The following is a 23151-nucleotide window of genomic DNA, read 5'->3' as shown; positions in this document are numbered from 1 at the left end:
GAAAATATCAACCAGTCACCAGGACTGGTAACTTCAAAAAGTTGCCTGTCCTGCCAAAACCCTTACTAGTCCTGATACTGCGATTACTTTTATGTGCCTAAGTATTTTTGTAAAACGCTGTTGAGTAGGATGAATTTACGGAAAGAAAACTGTCTTGCCATAAATTTAAATGGCAGCCCGGAGAAAATAGCAGACATAGTTTTAAAGAAGACTCCCCACACTAAAGTCAACCTATCCGCCGGACTGGTAACTTTTTTATTTTACAAGTCCTGCAGAAAAACAACCAGTCTCGGACTGCCGGACAGGTGTTATTTCGATCTACCCACTTATGGGGGTTCATTTTAAAGCCCTTGGTGTAAGAAAACTTTTCACAGTCTTAGTTTTCGAAAATCGAAAATTTTATATTTTCTCTATAGAGTTAACACAGGGATGGCGGCCATTTTGAATTTCAAATATCGGTAAATCTTGAGAAATTTGCTTCTCTAGTACCAAAATTTGCACGGCGAACCCCGATTTTTATTCCTGATTTCGAAAGAGAATGGTCGAAATATTCCAAGAGGAAAGTTTGAGCAAAAGCTTAAGGCTTTCACTTTCGAGGCGCATATTACTTGAAGTAAACAAACTTACACCTGTTTCTTGTTTGTCCTCTTGGATTGCGTCAAATTATACAATTTCGCAATGTGTCTGTCATATCATCAACTTCAGGAAGTAGTTTGAAGTCTGGCATTTGCAAATGTACAGTATATCTTCTGATTGTTTCGGATTGACAGACGAGGCAACTGAAGCGCTAAACCCTTTTTATGTTGAAAAATGAGCGGACATGAAGATATTTTGTTAAGTAAACATGAAAAATGTGAAAGGAAGAAATCCTTTCTGTCAGTTTTAGACCCCTGGAACAAGCATCTCTAAAACTTGACGCATTTTTATGGCCGTATGATTCAGTGATTACAGAGCACTGACTAGTTAAATAAATAGACAAACAAGTAATGAAAAAGTAAATCTTCGGATATATCTTTCTTGTTCAAATAATTAATACCATCAATGCGCATATGCGTTATTAACATCAATATTAATTACTTTTGGATCACTTAACGAGCAATGCACAGATTTCCTTCGCTTATATATTAAGACGAGCGCCCACTAGCGGCACATCTTCAAGTTTACCGCGACTCTTACATAGAGTTCCATTATTGCGTTTTCTGGAGTTTATCATGAGCAAATGCCGCAGAATGTTTCTTATTTTTAGAGCTTGTGCTTTTTAAGTCTTCCGGTAAAGATAGAAAAGTCCAAAGAGTATTTACTTCAATGCAAGATTATGCATTCATCAACTCTGTTGCCGGCGCCCTGTACTTTTAAGGTTCCAAGACAAGAAATTGACCTCTTTATTCTAACAATTCAGAACCCCCATACATTATGCATTTTCTGAAAGCCTAGATATAGGGGCAGATTTTGGTAATCACAGTGTCACCATTGTTTACATAACTATCACGTGACAGGTAATTTGCATAACCTTTCAAAAATCCGTTTTCCCTATGTTTTGACTCAATATTTCAAAATATCTGACTCAAACTCGGTGGAATGCAAGCTGTCACAATGCTTTTCAAAAAGGTGTCTCAGATTTTTTATATCTTGCTTAGTTTTTATTTGAGCACAATTTAAAAGAAATCAACTAGGGTTAAATTCACCGCTCTGGAAGTTTTTCTGGCATAAAAATTGTTTAAGAAGGTTTAAAAAGATTCTGAGACACACTTTGAAAGATCTTTAGAACAGCTTGCACTCACACAAATTTCAGCCAAATATCTCATAGCATTGAAACAGAACATAGGGAAAACTGATTTTTAAAAGGTTATGCAAAGCATATCTCATATCGTGATAGTTATGTAAACAATGGTCACACTATGGTAACCAAAATGTTTCCCTATATCTAGGCTTTCCGAAAATATAATTTACGGGGTTTTGAGCTTATTAACCACTAGAAAATTGTCGTCTTAAAGAGGTCAATTTCTTGTCTTTGAACCTTAAGCTGAGTGCTATATTCCTGGCTGTGAAATGCTAATACAGAAGGGGACATGGGAAATACCAGAGACACTAGAACTGTGGACAGGTACACATACACCTCTAGGTGAACTCTTTTGATCCATTGATATGTTTCTGGAAAATTCTCTGAGTCTACACTTATAATCATCATTAATTTGTAAAATTTGTCCCTTGGTGATATTTGTGAGGTTGTGGCTATGTCATGTTGGCAGAAAGGGTTAAGGGCTACCTATATGCATGCATACACCTGTGAAATGTCACTCCTATTGCGAATAGTTTCAACAAACACAAACAAAATACCCTGAAAAGTATGCACATAAACGAAAAGCTACTGTTTTTAGAAGACAAAGTTTATTTAGGTTTATACTTTAAAAGTTTTCATAGATTACCTTTGATAAATCATTTCTATATTTGTTTTTGTTGGTACACTTTGGTAAAAAAATAACTCTTCAATTTAACTTGGTCATTTTGGGTGACTATTTCTTATACAAATAAGTGAATTCAAACGGATGAAAACATACAGTTTCTGTGAAGATTTCACTCTCTTAACCATCGTTTTTGCTTACTGGTAGAATGGGGCATCTGTTTCATATTCTCTTGTTCAAACTTTGGCATGCAGTTCCATAGCTAGTAATATTTGTGTACGCATGCTGCTGTAAGCATATTGACATGAACAAATTTTGGCAAAAATCATGAAAATAACCTTGAAAAATTACAGCACATGATATGCTCACATAGTAAGCATTACTAGCCTAACTGACATATCATGGTAATACTCTTGTGAGGAGTTTGATATGATCATCTACTTTCTCTCTTCAATGTGTCTTTCTTATTTCAGAAGATGCTTGACATAATTCATCAAAAAACCCCCCAAATATACAGAAGCATTTGAGTTCATGTTCTAGTGTATAGTCCCTCCCATGTCTGGAGGGACTGTAGCTAGAGATTAGAGGCATCAATTTAATCAGAGTTACACTGTCATTTACCGGGACTTAATTTCGCACCTCAGTGTAGTCATATCAGGGGACAGTAGAAATGAATGAGAGCAAAATCACATATTTATTTTTTCTAAACTTAAAAAAACATTTTGACTGCACTTTTTCAAAACCACTGTTACATGATTGCACTTATTTGTGACATCCTGCCTAATTTTTGAGAGAACTGCATCAATTTTCAAGATAAAGGAGATCACTTCAGCCACTCATTTTGGCAGAGTGACAAAAGGATTGACTTTTCTACATGAATCAATTTACTTGTCGCAACATATTTTTGTTTCTTTCATCTTGACCTCTGACCTCTTTGAAGATGAAAAGATAAAAAAAATTCGTCAGTGAGAAACTGGTCTAGGCATTTTTCTTTGCTTCGATGGATTTCGGTGGGAAAGAACTGAGGAACTGCTCCAGGTGGAAATAGACAAGGAAGCCAAGGAAATGAACACAGCAGAATGCAGAGATGATCACGGGCCACAGATCAGGAAATCGCGACGGTGGTGCTTTCACAACTGGTAGGAGTGACAACAGGAAAATCTCAGCCATGGAAACATAAAACTGAAATGGATGCACAAAAGTAAATGTGGTTAAAACAAGATATCTGCTGTTTTCTAAAGTAACTTCATTCTTTCATGAATATTGTAGATAACACTTTTAGTTTTAATCTGACTACTCTGTCCTAAAGAGAAACTTCACCAATATGAATGGATATGAATGGACTATTTGATAGAGTGATCAGATCAAAAGAGGCAATTCAGTTCACAGTATTCTTATACTGATTTTCAGTTGTAACAGCCTGGAATGCCACGACAGAACTAAACTTATATGACCTATATAAACAAATAAATAAACAAACAAACATAAATAAATAAATTATTAAATAAATAAACAGACAAACAAAAAACAAACAAACAAACATAAATAAATAAACTATTGCATGTATGGCAAGGGAAAAAGATTTATTACTGGTCTTTGACATTAGGCGAAATGGTGTGTCTTTCTTTTTTATCTTATTTTTTAAACACCTTGATAGGTGATCATTATAGCAATAGTAAATTTTTTCACACACTGAAATAGTCCATGGGCTGGAGGGGCCCACCGTGCACCCCCCCCCCCCACATCCCTACTTCTTGGGTATTTTTTTGTTCTTTAGGACCTGCTGAACAAGAAAAAAGATGTTAACATTGGATATTTTGGGATGCACTACCTATCTGGGCTGGTTTTTGATTTGCATGTACCGCAAAAAATGGCGAAAAATGGGTAGGGGTAAGGGGTACTATATCCTCCCCTACATTGTAAACTAGCATGAAATAGCACAAACTATACATTTTGGAAAGCTGAGATTCTGCTTTTTATGAGAAACACCAACTTTAGCAAAATTAATTTGTGTACATAGAATAGGACGACTTTAAAATGAATTTTTTTGACAATTTTGAAATTTTTTACCCAAAATACCATGTAACAATTGTGATTTACTTGTTATTAAGCAAAATTTTGACAGCTTTTTGTGTTTGAATTATTTATTCCCACATATTAAACAAGAAAAAATTGTTAACATTAGATACTTAACTATACACTACTTCTCGTGAGTCAATTTTGAATTGCGTGTATCTGTATGGGGTGTGCAAAAGCTAGGGGTAGGGGTACAACATTCTTTCCTTGATGAAGTAAACTGGCTTGAAATGCCATATACCTTATAGTTTTAGAAAGCTTAGATACTGGTCTTTCTAAAATGCATAAAGTTTTAGTGAAAAAATATGACGTCATAGAATTGGATAACTTTAAATCGATTTTTTCTGGTAATTCAGTATTTTTAACGGGAAGAAAATACGATAACTATTGTTTCCTCCTTATGAAGCAAATCAAACACATTTATGGATGTTATTTACTAATTGCAATGTGCTGAAGAAGAAAATAAATGTCAAAATTGGGTATTTACCATGCATTATTGTCTCTAGTCACTAAAATAGCAAGTTTGCTACATTGGTATATCGTGAATGGGCATTTTATTGTTATGCAATGAACTAATGCACAGCCTTAAAAAGAAGACTCGAAAACGTGCACACATAGTCACATTACCATTTTCTCCTTCAAGTAAATAGATTATTGACGACTGTCTATTGTTATAATTTAATTTTTAAATATTTTTCCATAAAATAATTTTGTTTAAGGCGTATTTGGAAAATTGTCTATGCCTCCTTGTCTTACTTTATATACAGCAAGCATTACTAACAATCTGTTAGGCCGAGGCTAGAGGGGGCGTCTACGTGCACCTCCCCCCCCCTCACCCCACAGGATAACAAACCTGTAATTTTCAGAAGCCTTGGGATCCCTAGAATAAGAAATGGGATTTTAACAGACAAAATATAGGGACTCAATAGCTGTTACGGTCATGTTTTGAAGGGTACCACAAAATCACGATTTTGTGACGCACGTGGATTTTTGTCGAATCTGTCTTCTTTTACGTGATCTGCTGAGCTTTCTGTCTAACATGACCTAGGTTATGGGGTATCATTAGAAAGCTGATTTATTCTTCTTGAAAATGGTATATAGCAATATGCAATATCTTCTATAGTTTTCATGAAATAGGGCCATAATTTACCCCATACCCCAAAGTTTTATGTCACAAATCACTGTCAAAACTAATCTAAATTCCACCAATTATTTACCTATACATAATACAAAAGGCAATACTGTGTATTAACTTTGTGTTATTTGCTACAGGTACATGTTAGAAACTTGGAATAAACTTTTAACAGAAAAAATATTGGGATCCTGTAGCTGTAACAGTCATATTTTGAAGGGTACCAAAAAATCACAGTATTACTGACTCGCATTCGTTTTTGTTAAACCTGTCTTCTTGTAAGTCTTCTGCTGAGCTTATTTTGAACATAACGAGGCCAATGGGGTACCATTAGAAAGTTAATTTACTCTTCTTTAGAATGATATGTTGCAATATGCAATATCTTCTATAGTTTTCATGAAATAAGATCAAAACTTACCCCATACTCCAACGTTTTATGTCGCAAATTACCATCAAAACTAATCTCAAATTCTACCAATTATTTTCCTAGACACATTACAAAAGGCAGTTCTTTGTATAAAATATATTTTATTTGGTACAGGGACATGTCAAAATATGAGTTAGACTTTAAAGAGTCAAAATATTTGTATTGAATGACTGTTACTGGCATGTTTTGAAGGTACCGTAAAGTCAGAATATTACCGACTCGCACATGTTTTTGTTAAATGTGTCGTCTTGTAAGTTTTCTGCTGAGCTTACTTTTTACCATAGCCTAGATTATGGGCTGCCATTTGAAGGAAAATTTATTTGGCTTTAAAATGACATATTGTAATATGCAATATCTTCTATAGTTTTCATGAAATAGGACCAAACCTTACCCCATACCCCAAAGTTTTTTGTTGTATATTACTGTCAAAACTAGCATTTAATTTCGATAAATTTTATAAAAAAGACAAACTTTGTATGAAACCTATTTTATTTGTTACAGAGACATTTCCAACAATGAAAGATACCATTAACAGGATAATTATTGTGATTTAATGGCTGTTAGCATCATAGTTTGAAGGATAGCAGGATATATGTTGCTGAAACCCGTGAAATTTTATTAAACAAGTTTCCATGAAATTTATCTGCCAACCTTTAGTTTATCCGTAACGCAGATTATAGGGTATCATTACAAAGCTTTTATCACTCTTTATTTTAGCATATGATAAAGTGCATTATCATCTGAAGTTGTAATGAAATGGCAAAAAACTTACCCCAGCCCTTAGTTTTATTTGCAAACTACATCTGTTCGAAAACTTTGCAGTTTGCGAATTTGGGATATGGGGTAAGTCTGGTCCTATTTCATGAAAACTATTAAAGATATTTCATATTACAATATGTCACTTTAAGGCAAAATAAATTTTCTTTCCAACGATAGCCTATAAGATAGGTAAGAGTAAAAAGTAAGCTCAGCAGATGACTTACAAGATGACACATTAACAAAAACACATACGAGTGGGCAAGACTGAGACTTTACAGTACCCTTCAAAACATGACAGCAACAACCATTCATTCCCAATATTTTGTCTGTTAAAAGTCTATCTAATATTTGTAACATGTCTCTGTAGCAAATAAAACAGATTTCATACAAATCATTGCCTTTTGTAGTATGTCTAGGTAAAAGTTTGGTAGAATTTGAGATTAGTAGTGATAGTAATTTGCAATATAAACTTAGGGGTGTTGGGTAAGTTTTGGTCTTATTTCCTGAATACTTAAGAAGATATTATATATTACAATATGTCATATCAAAGAAGAAAAAATTACCTTTCTAACGATACCTCAATGGCCGGGTTATGTTAAAAAATAGGCTCAGCAGATGACTTATAATAAGACAGCTTTAACCAAACGTATGCGAGATGGCAATACTGTGAGTTTGTGGTAGCCTTCAAAATATGACTGTTACAGCTACAGCATCACAATATTTTTTCTGTTAAAAGTTCGTTTCAAGTTTCTAACATGAACCTTAAGCAAAAATACTAAATTTAATACAAATCATTGCCCTTTATATTATGTCCCGGTCAATTGTTGTCAGAATCTGAGATTAGTTTTGACGGTAATTTGGAATATAAAACTTTGGGGTATGGGGTAAGTTGTGGTCCTATTTCATGATAACTATAAAAGATATTGCATATTGCAATATATTATTTTAAAGAAGAGTAAATTACCTTTCTAATGATGCCCAACTTATTATATTATGTTAAAAAGAAAGCTCAGTAGAAGACTTACAAGAAGACAGGTTTAACAAAAATGTATGCGAGTTGGCAGTACTGTGATTTTGCAGTACCATTCAAAATATGACTGTTACAGCCAGAGCATCTGGATATTTTTCTGTTAAAAGTTTATTTCAAGCTACTAACATTTACCTGTATCAAATAAAACAAATTGATACAAAGCATTGCCCTTTGTATAATGTCTAGGTAAACAATTGGTAGAATTTAAGATTAGTTTTGACAGTAATTTGTGACATAAAACTTTGGGGTATGGGGTAAGGTTTGGTCCTATTTCATAAAAACTATAGAAGATATTGCATATTACAATATGTCATTTTAAAGCCAAATAAATTTTCTTTCAAATGGCAGCCCATAATCTAGACTATGGTAAAAAGTAAGCTCAGCAGAAAACTTACAAGACGACACATTTAACAAAAACATGTGCGAGTCGGTAATATTCTGACTTTACGGTACCCTTCAAAACATGCCAGTAACAGTCATTCAATACCAATATTTTGACTCTTTAAAGTCTAACTCATATTTTTGACATGTCCCTGTACCAAATAAAATATATTTTATACAAAGAACTGCCTTTTGTAATGTGTCTAGGAAAATAATTGGTAGAATTTGAGATTAGTTTTGATGGTAATTTGCGACATAAAACGTTGGAGTATGGGGTAAGTTTTGATCTTATTTCATGAAAACTATAGAAGATATTGCATATTGCAACATATCGTTTTAAAGAAGAGTAAATTAACTTTCTAATGGTACCCCATTGGCCTCGTTATGTTCAAAATAAGCTCAGCAGAAGACTTACAAGAAGACAGGTTTAACAAAAACGAATGCGAGTCAGTAATACTGTGATTTTTCGGTACCCTTCAAAATATGACTGTTACAGCTACAGGATCCCAATATTTTTTCTGTTAAAAGTTTATTCCAAGTTTCTAACATGTACCTGTAGCAAATAACACAAAGTTAATACACAGTATTGCCTTTTGTATTATGTATAGGTAAATAATTGGTGGAATTTAGATTAGTTTTGACAGTAATTTGTGACATAAAACTTTGGGGTATGGGGTAAATTATGGCCCTATTTCATGAAAACTATAGAAGATATTGCATATTGCTATATACCATTTTCAAGAAGAATAAATCAGCTTTCTAATGATACCCCATAACCTAGGTCATGTTAGACAGAAAGCTCAGCAGATCACGTAAAAGAAGACAGATTCGACAAAAATCCACGTGGGTCACAAAATCGTGATTTTGTGGTACCCTTCAAAACATGACCGTAACAGCTATTGAGTCCCTATAGTTTGTCTGTTAAAATCCCATTTCTTATTCTAGGGATCCCAAGGCTTCTGAAAATTACAGGTTTGTTATCCTGTGGGGTGAGGGGGGGGGGAGGTGCACGTAGACGCCCCCTCTAGCCTCGGCCTAACAGATTGTTAGTAATGCTTGCTGTATATAAAGTAAGACAAGGAGGCATAGACAATTTTCCAAATACGCCTTAAACAAAATTATTTTATGGAAAAATATTTAAAAATTAAATTATAACAATAGACAGTCGTCAATAATCTATTTACTTGAAGGAGAAAATGGTAATGTGACTATGTGTGCACGTTTTCGAGTCTTCTTTTTAAGGCTGTGCATTAGTTCATTGCATAACAATAAAATGCCCATTCACGATATACCAATGTAGCAAAACTTGCTATTTTAGTGACTAGAGACAATAATGCATGGTAAATACCCAATTTTGACATTTATTTTCCTCTTCAGCACATTGCAATTAGTAAATAACATCCATAAATGTGTTTGATTTGCTTCATAAGGAGGAAACAATAGTTATCGTATTTTCTTCCCGTTAAAAATACTGAATTACCAGAAAAAATCGATTTAAAGTTATCCAATTCTATGACGTCATATTTTTTCACTAAAACTTTATGCATTTTAGAAAGACCAGTATCTAAGCTTTCTAAAACTATAAGGTATATGGCATTTCAAGCCAGTTTACTTCATCAAGGAAAGAATGTTGTACCCCTACCCTAGCTTTTGCACACCCCCATACAGATACACGCAATTCAAAATTGACTCACGAGAAGTAGTGTATAGTTAAGTATCTAATGTTAACACTTTTTTTCTTGTTTAATATTTGGGAATAAATAATTCAAACACAAAAAGCTGTCAAAATTTTGCTTAATAACAAGTAAATCACAATTGTTACATGGTATTTTGGGTAAAAAATTTCAAAATTGTCAAAAAAATTCATTTTAAAGTCGTCCTATTCTATGTACACAAATTAATTTTGCTAAAGTTGGTGTTTCTCATAAAGAGCAGAATCTCAGCTTTCCAAAAATGTATAGTTTGTGCTATTTCATGCTAGTTTACTCAATGTAGGGGAGGATATAGTACCCCTTACCCCTACCCATTTTTCGCCATTTTTTGCGGTACATGCAAATCAAAAACCAGCCCAGATAGGTAGTGCATCCCAAAATATCCAATGTTAACATCTTTTTTCTTGTTCAGCAGGTCCTAAAGAACAAAAAAATACCCAAGAAGTAGGGATGTGGGGGGGGGGGGGGTGCACGGTGGGCCCCTCCAGCCCACGGACTAAAATTACTAGTACTTTCTTTTCCTTCTAGAATCTTATAAGTATGATGGGATGGCAGGGCCACAAAGTGTCTACCGATATTCAGCTGATAGTGTAGGAATGCTGGGGCAAAAAAAAAAAAAAAAAAAAAAAAAAAAAAAAGAATACTGGGGCAAGCATTTTGTTGAACAAACTATGAGCTGCAAAAAGAAAAGATACGACCAAAAACTGTATCGTAATCTGCTTATTAATTTGTCACTTTCAATGGCAACTCAAGAATTCCAAATTGGCAGTGCTTACCCAAGCCTGAAGAAATGCTGCAGTATTGAATGTAAAGATACTATCGCTGTACTTGATGTTAGGTGGCTGCGTGAATAGCTCAAGTTCCCAGGCTTTCCAAGCAAAGGTGTATGTTACAAGCATTAGAAACAATGCCATGGTAACAAGGTACGGTATGAATAAACCATCTTTGATGAGCAGTGGTAACATACTGTGAAAGCACAGAAAGGTTTTATTGTGCATGAAATAATAATTCTGGTTTAACGTTCACTCAAATGATGGCAACATTGAGAAACATTTTTTATTGTATCTACTCCTCAGCTGTTGTATGTACTGTAATTGATGTGTCAGATAAATTAAAATTACAATTTATAGTTCTGGTTGGAGTGCTGCCTCGACTAGACAAATTGGATACCTTTCTGAACAGCGCCCTCTATCAAACCATTTGAAATCACCCAACAACTATAAGTCTGCTTCTCTGCCCCATAATTTCAATTGGCTACTCAACGGTAAAAGATACAGCTCTGTAGCTATGACCGGTATATAAAAATGAATGCCAGTTACTTGATCTGATTTTCAGTAGGCTAATCTGTACATTACAGACTAATACAAGCACAATGTCCTGCTTTTTGGAGATGCAAGATCTCTGGTTATTTATGATTATCCCAAACTTTAAAGCAAAAGGCTTTATTTATGCAATGAAAATGAATAACAGGAAACCATCATTTGCTCTGTATTTGCAACAAGTGAAACGCAACTACCTGCTAGAGTACAAAATTGCTCTGGAAAAGGCAAATTAGAAACACGTTGTCAATGGATTGAAATATCCTACCAACCATAAAATGATAATTGAGATCCGTACTGTTACACCTTTCTGACAAGCACTGTAACCATTCTGCACTGTTACCAATAAAATATCTTCAAATACAGAAAAGCAACATATGTACTGCCTTCAATGATCCCTGGAGGTCTCGTTTCTACCTCCATGGATGATCTATGCTTGAAATGTCTCCGATAGACTATGGCAAGGTCTATGCTTTACAAGACTTACCTGAATGTAGACATCAACAGGAACCATAGACAGAAAAATGGCTTCTCAAGTAATAACAAACACACAGGCCTGTTTAGTTTAAAAGAAAATACAAGAAAACATAAAATTACAATATGTCTTTGTTCAGATAACTAACATGCAAGAAGAAATGATGGAGCGACAAACTGGTGTTTCCTGTGTGTGTAGGCCAGTTTTGCTGTCATGCACAATTCAAGCCCCTATGATACAACAAGGCGATGATCCAAATGCCAGTGTTTACAGTGCTACCATTACAGAACTGCTGATGTCATTTGACCTCGCCAATATGGTGTCAGGCATACAAACACTGTGTGCGATTAAAAACACAAAAAAAAGTCTCATAAAGGAGATATTGCCTCATTAGACATTTACTGCTGAAATCACTGATGTGTTCAAAGCGTCAAAACAAAGGCCCAGCCGCCAGCGCGTCTTACCGCAAGATATTCCCAGCTGTCAATCAACTTGTCAAGTGAAAACATCGACCCGCAAAACTCAAAAGATCGTGGCGCGAAATAGAAAAGTTCTACCCGCCAGAGCAAATCTGTTAAACCACGCCTCCAATTTTGACCTCAAATTTCACGATCAACAACTTTCTCAGACGTTGTTCAGACGTCGTGGTCCTGTCGACTGGCGCGGCCGGCGGACATTTTGTCGTTCATCTTTGGAAAATTGAAAAAATTGTGAGATGATGAACAGGATTTACCCGAACAGAATATCAACACGCCGCAGGAGAAACAACTAGAAGCATGGCTCGTAATCATGGACTATAGGACTTTGTGAAATATGCAAGAACTGGAAATCAAAGAAGTGGATTTTGTTTGAGTGTTGTTCAGAAACAATTCACATATTCATCACTGTTAGCAATATTCTCATCGGTGAATTTCTCATAGGCTACTGGCGTCAGTTTTTTAAAAGTCCATTCCCAAACTGACCATCGGCTTCTCACACATCGTGCGACGGCACTGGTTGAGACATCTTCTGCACTATTGCCATATTCGTCATTTTCTTTTGCTTTGTTTTTCTTTGAGAGATATCTAACACTTGACACGATACAAAGCGTTGCCATTAATTTCGTAACCCACGATCGCTGAAACGGAACTTTTCGCCACCTCTCTGCATGACGAGAAAATCGCCAGTAACTTTATCCCCACAACGCAGTAAGATTTCCATTAGAATCCTGCAACTTGGGCAAGATTGCCTTTCCACTCCTATATCTCCGTTTTAGCCATTAGGGTGTCATAGGACGAAGGTAAATTAACCAGCAGAGAATTGGTTCAAGTCGGTGAATTTTCGAAAAATAAAATGATCTGTAAAAGTTCATCGTGTAAAATTTGGCAGCCCAGGTCAGGTTTACGTAGCGATCAAACGCGTTTTTATTTAGTCTGTGCAGCTACAGTGAGTGCCGGGTGAAACTTCCCTGTATCGCGTTCACCCATAGACCCTCGAAGGTCTATGGTTCACCCCACTCAATGCGTTCATAATCATATCCTACTCACACGTTTTACTTGAAAACAGAACACAAATCATTGCATTCCAAGCGATCACCCAACTCACACGATCACAAATCATGAACTTGAACCAAGTCTAGTAAACCAGTAAGCAAATCAAGAGAAAAGCTGTGCACAAACACGCTTCAAACCACGGTCCCTCCACAAAATTTTGTGGAGGGACCGAGTTCAAACACAGCGTAAGTGTGCGGTGGTCGGCGTTTGGAAGGTGGGCGTGGTTTTATGTTTTTGGTCTGGGCAGTCAAACTTTTCTGTTTCGCGCGTCGATGTTTTGAATGTGGCGGGTTCTTGTTTTTGGTTGGCATGTCTTTCTTTCAGCCGGGAAAAGATGTGGGCAGACGTGCTGGCGGGGGTGTGTTTGTTTTTTACGTTTTGAACACATTAGTGATTTCAGCAGTAAGCTGGTCAACTAGAAGTATGCTTTCCTCAATGAGTGGTTGTATTTGCTTTCTTGGCTTTTAAGCCAAGTAAGTGTGTTACCATTCCCTATTGTCATGTGAAATCAGTATCAGTTTTATTTACATTCATTTACCTGAATATGTACTTTAAATGTATTTCTTGTTCAATGTGATATTGGTAAAATTTATCTGTTATGTGTGTATGCATGCCACTCATTTGAAATGCTTAGTTTCAGTCGTAACATTGGGTGTCTAGTTTTATATCAATAATAACCCCTGTAGGAGCAATTCCTTAATTGTGACGGTCTCACTTTTATGCAAAATTTATGTTCTTTGAGTTAAATAAACACTTCATAGGTTCCAAGCACATCATGTGTGTACCAGATACTGTATCAACAAGGTTTAGCGAAATTGGCTGTAGAGCCAAGCAAGAGAATGGTACTATAATTAAACTTGATAACAATACAAAGAACATTTTGTTTCTTACAAGTAACAGAGTTTGCATTTACGAAGGATACTACTTACAAGGCAGCTATTAGTATACTCTTCTCATGAACTTGATAGGAAAATAGGAAAAATATTAAGGAAGAATTCACCTGGAAGAGAATTAAAGTGTCTTTTGATAGTCTTTGAGAGTTAAAAGTACATCATTTAAGGCCTGTAAGGGCATCACATTGTCTCACAAGGAAATGCACTTAAATTTCAATGGAAAAACAAAAGGCTATGACACTCCATAATCCTCTTACATACCGGAACAAACTTGATCCTGAGGATCAAGTCCCTGGCCTTTAAGCAATGATCTGCTGAGAGTATTTGGTCATGTTTTAATTATTCATGTGTGCCTATGAAACTGAAAAAAAAAGTTAGTTTTAATGAATAAAAATTATTAGCTGAAAATAATCAAATTAAAAAGTCATTTGTGTATTGAACCAGTGATTTTTGCTGTGTTGTAAATGACTATGTCAGGTGCATTTGGTGGCAAATATCTTTCTGAGAAATTACTGAGCCATTGTGTTTAAGTACAAACACATGTGAAGGTATCAACTATGAAATAACTGCTTAATAAGCATTATGATGTTGTGGCATTGTGTATAAGCAAAGACATTGATAGACTGTCTCACAGCCCTCATTGGCCTACATGTATGTTATTTACAGCGCTTACAGGCAAGCCTTGCCACTTCGATGCCTGGTATGCATGTTTTTTTTCAGACACTGAACGTAATAGTGTGCCTGACTTTAATTTAGATGTGTGTGAGTCAATAGCCATCTAGTCGTAAAGACATTAATTTCCACCCAAGACTGGTGATGGTAATCTGTCTCAAGCTTACATGTCCGATATGTGTCGGTTTTCTGTTGTTTATCCTGTACAAACATCCAGTCATTAGGTTCCTTCCTGTTAAATGATATGGAAACGTTTAGTGTGTGTAAAAAAACATGCATACCAGGCATCGAAGTGGCAAGGCTTCTCTGTAAGCGCTGTATTTGCTCTCTCAACGACAGCGCCAAGCAAAGCAAGCATATGATTTGACATAAGCCACAAAGCCACTTGCTCACAAATCTATGTTATAGGGGCAAGAAGGACTGTGAAAGAGTGTAAGGCATCGAAATTACTGCAAAATACTTCTATAACAGTAAGGACAATGGGCATGAAGAATATTTGTATAACACTATATCCAAGGTCCTCATCAGTAAAATTGTATTTATTTAGCTATTCCTACTGCTAATCGATGTAGACATGCATTTACATATGCTTTCTATGTAATTCTGAATCAGTAGCCATATTCTTTGTTTTATCATCAAAATTCTTCTGAATTATATGTCACAGTGTTTGATGGAGTGTGACAGAACCTATCTCTATAGAAGAGTAAGTCTTGAATTACTGTGTTGGTCATACACACACAAATCTCATATCTACCAATACATTTCAGTCACCAAGAAATATTCCAGGGGGGGCACTACTTACAACTGACACCAACTTTGCACTTACCAAGGCAAGCTTGAAATTATTAATCGTTGGTCTGATGAGTAGATGTACTGATGATGGTATCAATGCAGTCAGTGTTGACACCAATGTCATTGCCAGCATTGTATCGGCAGAAAATTTACTTTTTAATTTGATGATGATGGATATTGTGCACCAGAAATTAGAAACTTTATCCTGAAGAGAAAAAAAAAACAGTCAAAGATTGTTTCATCACCAGGAGTTCACTGAAAATCAATAGCATATTTTCATACGACATGTCTCACTTTGCTTTGGAAATTGTAAACATCCCTTTGTAATATAGCAATGATTACTGCCCCTGGATTGGAGACTTTTTAAAATCCTAGTTTCCCTGCACTGAAGAAGTCCATTTTAATATGATCCTCATTACTACTTGTTACATCTCACTACTTTACGGTAATGATAAATTCCAATGGGTGAGGCCTGTGCCCTTTGAAGTTGGGCTGAAACGGGTCAAGGAAACTGGCGCATGATTACAGTACTCAATCTCATTCAGGCATTGGCATTTTATTAAATTCTGACATAAGGGAGAATGTGCCTTGGGGCTAGAGGTCAGAATCTAAAATTTTTACAATACTTATCTGATCTATTGCTTGTGAGGGCTCATTTTGAAGCTCTTGGAGTAAATGTATTTTTGGCAGTGTTATTTTTGTGATCAAAATTTGAATTTTTTCATATACCGGTTACATTAACACTGGAATTGTGGCCATGTTGAATTTCAAATATTCCCCAATCCAAGGTAACTTCTTTGCATACTACCAAACTTTGCATTCCGATTTCTAATCTTGATTTTAGAAAGGATTGTTTACAGTTTTATTGAGGAAAGTTTCAGCAAAAATTTAACTCTGACAATTTTGAGGCCTGTACTACCTTATAGAGCTATCACCATTAGAGCCCCTCCCACTAGGACATTATCTGTCATACCAGACCTCAACACACATTGCTGTTGATGAACACTGAGGGCAGTGTTCAATTCCAACCGTTCAGTACCTCAAACACTCCTCTTGCGACTGGAAAGAGCCTGTTTAAAACTTGCTGTGCTACTTGAACATCCGATACAAATGGCAACCAGCATAATATAAATGTTGCTATGACCACTGTTCCGATCTTGATTAATTTCCACAGCCTACAGAAGAAAAGATAATGTGGTTTCACTCCTGTTTTTGAAAGCAAGGACTGGTTCCACAATTTATACTGGGTTATCCCACAAAAACATGTGCATTTTCATTTACCGGTGGTTAGTACGGTACATCAAAGTCTACTGTTTTAAGATGAAAAAAGAGAAAACATGTAAATTTGGTGATTAATGGAATATACAAAACCACCCTTAAAGGGGCAGGATTTTATCAGCTTTATCTGGGTACAAATTAATTAATTGAACACATCTTTCAAAAGAGGACAAAAGACTAACATCATATAAATAGTCAATATCAGCAAGCATTATGTGGGAACCAGGAATGCAGGAGTTTTGGCTAAAAGCATTTACAAAACCACAGAGCTCTTCATAGACAGTAAATGCGAGACTCTCCTACTGTCCCACAAACTATTTCTAGTACGTTACAGTCAATTCAAGTGAGTGCTGGAAATGACAGCGCAACAGCTAGTTGACAACGGTGTATTTTGTTGGAATGGTGTTGGAACTCTGACAGTGGAAAGCATCCTTGATAATGATGTTAGTCTGCAGACATCATTCACAAGACATTACAGAGAACGCCACATTAAAGGCACATGAGCTGCAACTTTTGACATTATTTTCATGATTTTATTTTTGGATTAAAATTAGTTCATAGAAATGTTCTTACTCAGAGACGTTTACTCAAGTATAATTACCCACTGAGTGGGACTGCATGGAGAGGTTTCAAGAAGATAAATAATAAACGGGTGCCGCACCCAAATATGGTCACCTCCATACAACTACATGATAAACAGCGTAAATGGTGCATGTACACATTTGAATCTTTACAAATACAACATGGTGCAACCCACAGAAAGGACGGGAAAGGGATTCACTCCACTTTGACAGACAATTCCTGTTTTTCACGTAACATGGCAATATTTTAAAAATGTCGGGAAATATAAAATGAACAAAAATGTGTTAACTTTCTTGCTTATTCTGCTACAATCAAACGTTGTTGAGGCATAGTTAATGACTGTATCGTTCAATTTGCAGATTGCAATGAATATCTGGGGAAATTGGAGGTTGGACAAATTTCGCAGAGTTGCAGCTCATGGGCCTTTAACCCGTCAAGCCATATAGCAAAATGCCTTGTAAAACAGAGAGTCATTTGGCCAGATAACAAGTAAATTGGCGGTCAACTTCAGTGGTCTGGTACAGCGATTGAATGCAAAAGTCAGTAGGAAGCCCAACTCAGGCCATAAAATTGATACTGATACTACAGGCTGCGTAAACATCGCACAGTGGTACAAACCATTTCTCTCATGGTGTATCTTAGAAAATAAACTGAATCGAATGAAGAATAATTCACAATTGACACCGATTGAGATTACCCACTGATTTTAGTGTTTGCAATCGCTGTACCCAATCAGTGAAGTTGATCGCCAATTTATTTGTTATCTGGCCAAATGATTCCCTGTCTCACCGGGCATTTTGCTAAATGGCTTGATGGGTTAATGTGGTTTCTCTGTAACATTATTCTTGCATGAATGTACCAGGCTGAGGCAAGTAAGCTGGCTATGAGCCATGCCCATAAATGATACTCACCAGTTCTCTTTCTCTGATCTTAAACACTTGCCGAGGAGGTAGCAGAAGAACGGCAATGCGTGGTAGAGTTCCATTTGTTTGTAGTTCAGCGCCAGCACAAATGCTATAGAACCAAGCAAATCATGGTCAGTCGCTAGTCCTATGACAGCCCACAATGCAAAACCAAGACTCACACAGTTATATCTGGGGATCATTGCATGTAAGAAACATGTTGATGTGTTCAAAGAAGGCAGTAATGAAAACAACAATATGACAATGAAACCTTAAATGCTATGAATGGTATCACTGAATTTGGTTTTGAGGAAAAAGAAGAGAAACAAGCCAATAATAAACCAACAAATTGCAAATATTGGTCCATTCTTTCAACTAGTTTAAACAATACACAGGCAATGCATATTACATGGCTTGGGATTTTATTAAATCCCAATCAGTCATAAACTGTTACTTTTGATTTCCTTGTTCAGTTCCTTGAGACATTGTTTATAGCAAACAAATAGGTAGTTTGAAAAAATGTGTTTTGTCACAGCAAACCTTATTGAATCAAAAGGTGAGAATTGGACAACATAGAGGCACAGAGTAATGCTGCATGACTGAAAGGATACTGGAAATGTCCGTGGTCGATGAGTACAAGTCCTGGATAGACCAACAGAACAGTGGCGGCTAATACTCTGCTGAGTGGGGTTTTGTCTTTCACTGTGATGTAGCAATACACCAATACAGCAGATACGTATACCAATAGGTCTGCCAATAGGACTTGCAGAAAGAAAAAGGAGAGAATGATTAAAATGAATCACTTAGCCATTTCTTAGACTTAATAGGTGACTGAACCAGGCAATATGATATCAAAGTACAAGAACATGTACGTGTTTCACATATTGAAGTGATCTCTGATTTCTTGAAATATATTGAATGTAGGGCTTTGCAAATTAAGCAGTTTGTAGTCTTGGACGGTCATGTGTTTCCACTAATGTGAACTCGTGAATTTGCAATTCTATTGCTCTGCTGAAATACTGAAACAGTGAAACTTGGCTGGTTTGCATAATATGACAGAATTCAGGACACTGTTGTATGATTGTTACATCTATCATTACACCTGGGTTCTGGAGGTTGCCATCAAAACCTAGAGAAAGTTGCTCACACTTTTAAGTATACATGCATAATAGAAGTGAGAAAATTGCATTCAGTATAACTTCACATACTTGGATGTAAAGGTCCGGTTTAAGAGAGTATGATATTTTGAAACGAGTCAATGTTACTGTAGAATTACATGTTTTTGGAATCAATAACATATACTGTTCTTACCAGTGTATCTCATGAACAGTTTATGTTCATATGTTTCAGTGCCTCTTGAATCTTTCAGAGCCACCCATTCTGGGTTGATGAGATGTGCACTGGAATGAACACGGGAAACACTGACTGGCAATGTATACATATAGATATGTGCATGCATAATAATGTGCATTATATGCACACACGTATCTAGGCATGTACGGATATACTGTATGGTATGAATAAGTGTGTGAGTCTGTATGTGTGGATATTTGTAAATCTATAGGTAAAAACTGTTTTATGTCTTAGTGCATAGTGGTGAAGAAGACCTCCATAGTCTATACATGCCATGTATCACTAGTTCATAAGCTGAAGTGTACTTAAATGGGAAACATGGGAATATATGGTTATCTGGGACCAAACATGGCATGTCTTATCAGTAGCATGGCTTTTTAACATTTGCATAGATTTACGATAATCCGACTTTTATAGGGGAAGTACTGTTTAACCCTTTTCCTGCCAAGTCCATATTTCACCACGAGGTCAAGATGGTTAAAATTAACACAACATATTCCATATGGTGTATTTTAATATATGCTGTACATTTGAAAGCTGTTGAAAACACAAATACTGTAAACTTGATTTTTTGGGACTAAAGATGCTATAACAGACCAAGCCAAGCGGGGTGAAAATACATCATGTTTTGGCTCAATACCGCTTTTTACTGAGTGGGCTGATTGGGAAGTGATACGGTCTGGCAGGAAAAGGGTAAATGTGCACTTTTTGTAAGTCCATTGCATGTGACTAGCAATTTGGCAATGAAATTCCAACAACTTTACTCTTGACCACACCATTTGTTCTCAGCATTGATGGATATACAAATGTTTGCCACCATCTGTGAATATGTTATTTGCAAGAGTAATCTATAAACTATATATGTTTCTATGAATTCTGGCAAGTCTTTTTTCCAATTGTCAAAGAGTACTCACATATATCCACATATTTTACTGTGATACGCAGTCAACGGTGGATAGTCCAGGCCCCAGTACATTAAGTCATTACCACTTGTATTGAAGTACCTGTATACACATAAAAGAAAAACACAAGAATGCTGTATCAGCCACTTTTATCATTTGTTACATGCTCAGTGAATGTGATATGTACTGGAAAAACGCTCAGTACAACTACAGCAACACACCGATGAGATCATGCATTTTACAGGATTTGATGAATTATGAACGGTGGTAAATGGATAAATCATTCCAATATCACAGGGAAATTTTCACTACGTACACCATTCACTGAAAGTACATCACACATGATAAATTGGACATTTTCTTACCACTCTTTCAGGGGCAGGTGATGCGTGATCTCCATCCAGTGTCTCTGGGCCTCAAAGTCACCAAACATTGGACCAATACCAGCTCCTTTAACATATAAAATAACAACAAAAATTTAACCTGATCACCCCTAATCCCTTGTCAACAGGTGCAAACTCAACATTGATAACAATGGGTTTGGGCCAAACCATGGTTGTGAGAGGGGTGGGAGGCTTCATTAGATGTAACTTTTGTGGTATTTTCTTTCATTATTGTTCTGTTCAAAATTCATTGTTCTACAAAAAAAATCATTTTAAAATGATTAGTGTTTGACTTTACCACACAGCATGTATGTCTGTATACACTCCTTCCCCAAGTTCAAATATTACTGTTGACAAGTGAGCTCTATTATTGACAAGAATGTGTTGTGATTGCAAGACTATATAGTACTCTGAATTTTGAATTACTTTAAAGAGAATTGACCTTCTTTTATACAGCGAAAATCATGAAAATGTTGTCAAAAGGCACTACTATAGCCCACAAAGGTGAATTTTTCTTGAATTTGCAATAATTTGGCTAAAAAATGACAAATGAGTGTGTAAGTGTACAGTATAGTGCTGACTCTGGGTTTGTCTTTCAAATGGATTTGTCCCTCAGAGTAACTGCAGCCACGCAGGTCTCTTCTCAGTTCCCTGATCGGACCGAGTATTTCAGTAATTTTATACAACTATTTAAATTTACATTCCGTATATGGTATCATTACATTGCGCAGGCACTCTACTCAATGCAAGCAAACCGTCACTGATGCAACCAGTGACGGTTTGCTTGCATTGAGTCGAATGCCTGTGTTACATTACCTACATTACATTACATTGCATTACAGTACGACCACAACTCTGACCCCGTTCTTGCTGAAGTGCTGTAGCTCGCGCTTTTGCCTTGGTATTTGGATCTGGTTTTGCCGTCCGGCCCAAATACCAGGGCAAATCTCGAGCTACAGCACTGAGCTAAGTTTCTCTACTGTCTATGAGCTAACACCACCCTTGAGTTCGTTTCAGACTGAACACTCACCTGAATATGAGTTCAACGAAACGCTCCATCTTACGAATACAGCAAACAACACCGAAATGCACACCGCTATAAGGTTCTGGCTCATTTCTGGGAGAAAAAAATCTCTGTTTTTTTATAAGATTCAATTACAGCTCGGGAGCCTGCTCCTGCAAACTTTTGAACAATTTTGACCCTTTGATCTGAAATCCGAAACGTGGGCTTGAGGTTACCGCGCATGCTCAAATTTGTTGCGGAAATTCATTGGTTGAAATGGTGGAATCCCTCTGACGTCATACTCGGGATTCCCATTCTTTCCTCTACCCACAACAGACTCAGCTGCCATGCACATGATGTGAATTAGCTGTGCCGTCTTTGCTGGATGCAAAATTTACAATCAATAAACGTATTCGTGGGTATATGACCTTGAGAGTCTTTGTATCAGAGCCAGGCAGCATATTCTTGCAACACCAAATATTTTATTCCACATTTGTAGAAAGGAAAACTCCGATACTTGAACGACATTCTGGAAGAGAACAGAATGCATGTGCATCGCGTTCTACGTCTTCCTCCATTGTCTCATCATGACGTAGAAGCGAGACGCTTCTTTTCCATGGTCGCATCACGGAGTTTAAAATAAAAAAGGCGTATCTTTGCTGCACTCTGGGACAAAACGACGTCAGTAGCAATATCGAGAATCATTATCCGTGCTACCAAGGCCCGGGCGCGGCCTTCGCGATGTGAGGGCTAGGACACTCGATATGGTAACGCAAGACCCGGACGTGGCAGTTTCTCATTACCCAAGATTTGATTAAAAAGCATATATTAAAACACGTGATGGCGGGACCGTGACCAAAGAATGTCCATGTGTACAGTAAGAAAGACAAGTAGAAGATGGTGAAGGGACTGTGTCGATGTCAGTCAGGAGCGGCTTAGAGGCTGGATACACATGCAGCCATGGAGGTAAAAGCGAGACCTCCCCACACAGCTACACATGAAGTGGTAAGCGAAGGGAATCACAGTACCACTACTAGTATTTGCAATAGCATGTTAATTTTCGAAGTTACATAGATAACAAAATAATGCTTATACAACAAAATTCCAAAATCAGAACAATTCTTTATTACCAAGAAAACAAATCGG

General features: G+C 36.5%; 1 protein-coding gene across 1 annotated transcript; it reads right to left on the bottom strand.

Moving 5' to 3' along the window:
• Positions 1-2366: 2366 nt before the first annotated feature.
• Positions 2367-22258, bottom strand: LOC139138725 (dolichyl pyrophosphate Man9GlcNAc2 alpha-1,3-glucosyltransferase-like). Its single transcript, XM_070707236.1, has 12 exons — positions 22033-22258; positions 20985-21069; positions 20632-20721; positions 19676-19764; positions 18976-19126; positions 18374-18556; positions 16642-16777; positions 15637-15807; positions 14175-14245; positions 11726-11794; positions 10696-10885; positions 2367-3584 (listed from the first exon to the last, which is right to left on the bottom strand). Exons 1-12 carry the CDS (start codon positions 22115-22117, stop codon positions 3381-3383), a joined length of 1524 nt encoding a protein of 507 aa, XP_070563337.1. The 5' UTR covers positions 22118-22258; the 3' UTR covers positions 2367-3380.
• Positions 22259-23151: the final 893 nt, after the last annotated feature.

This window comes from Ptychodera flava, chromosome 8 (genome assembly GCF_041260155.1).
Source record: "Ptychodera flava strain L36383 chromosome 8, AS_Pfla_20210202, whole genome shotgun sequence".
Taxonomy (NCBI): domain Eukaryota; kingdom Metazoa; phylum Hemichordata; class Enteropneusta; family Ptychoderidae; genus Ptychodera; species Ptychodera flava.
This window is presented reverse-complemented; position numbering and strand designations above follow the sequence as displayed.

What these genes read in the sequence shown, in the direction of transcription:
- LOC139138725 (XM_070707236.1), bottom strand. Translation starts at nt 22,117, where the DNA reads ATGAGCCAGAACCTTATAGCGGTGTGCATTTCGGTGTTGTTTGCTGTA. An exon ending in AGTAAAATATGTGGATATAT is followed by an intron (nt 19,765 to 20,631) that starts GTGAGTACTCTT and finishes TGTTCATTCCAG; the next exon opens with TGCACATCTCATCAACCCAG. An exon ending in ATCGACCACGGACATTTCCA is followed by an intron (nt 18,557 to 18,975) that starts GTATCCTTTCAG and finishes AATGATCCCCAG; the next exon opens with ATATAACTGTGTGAGTCTTG.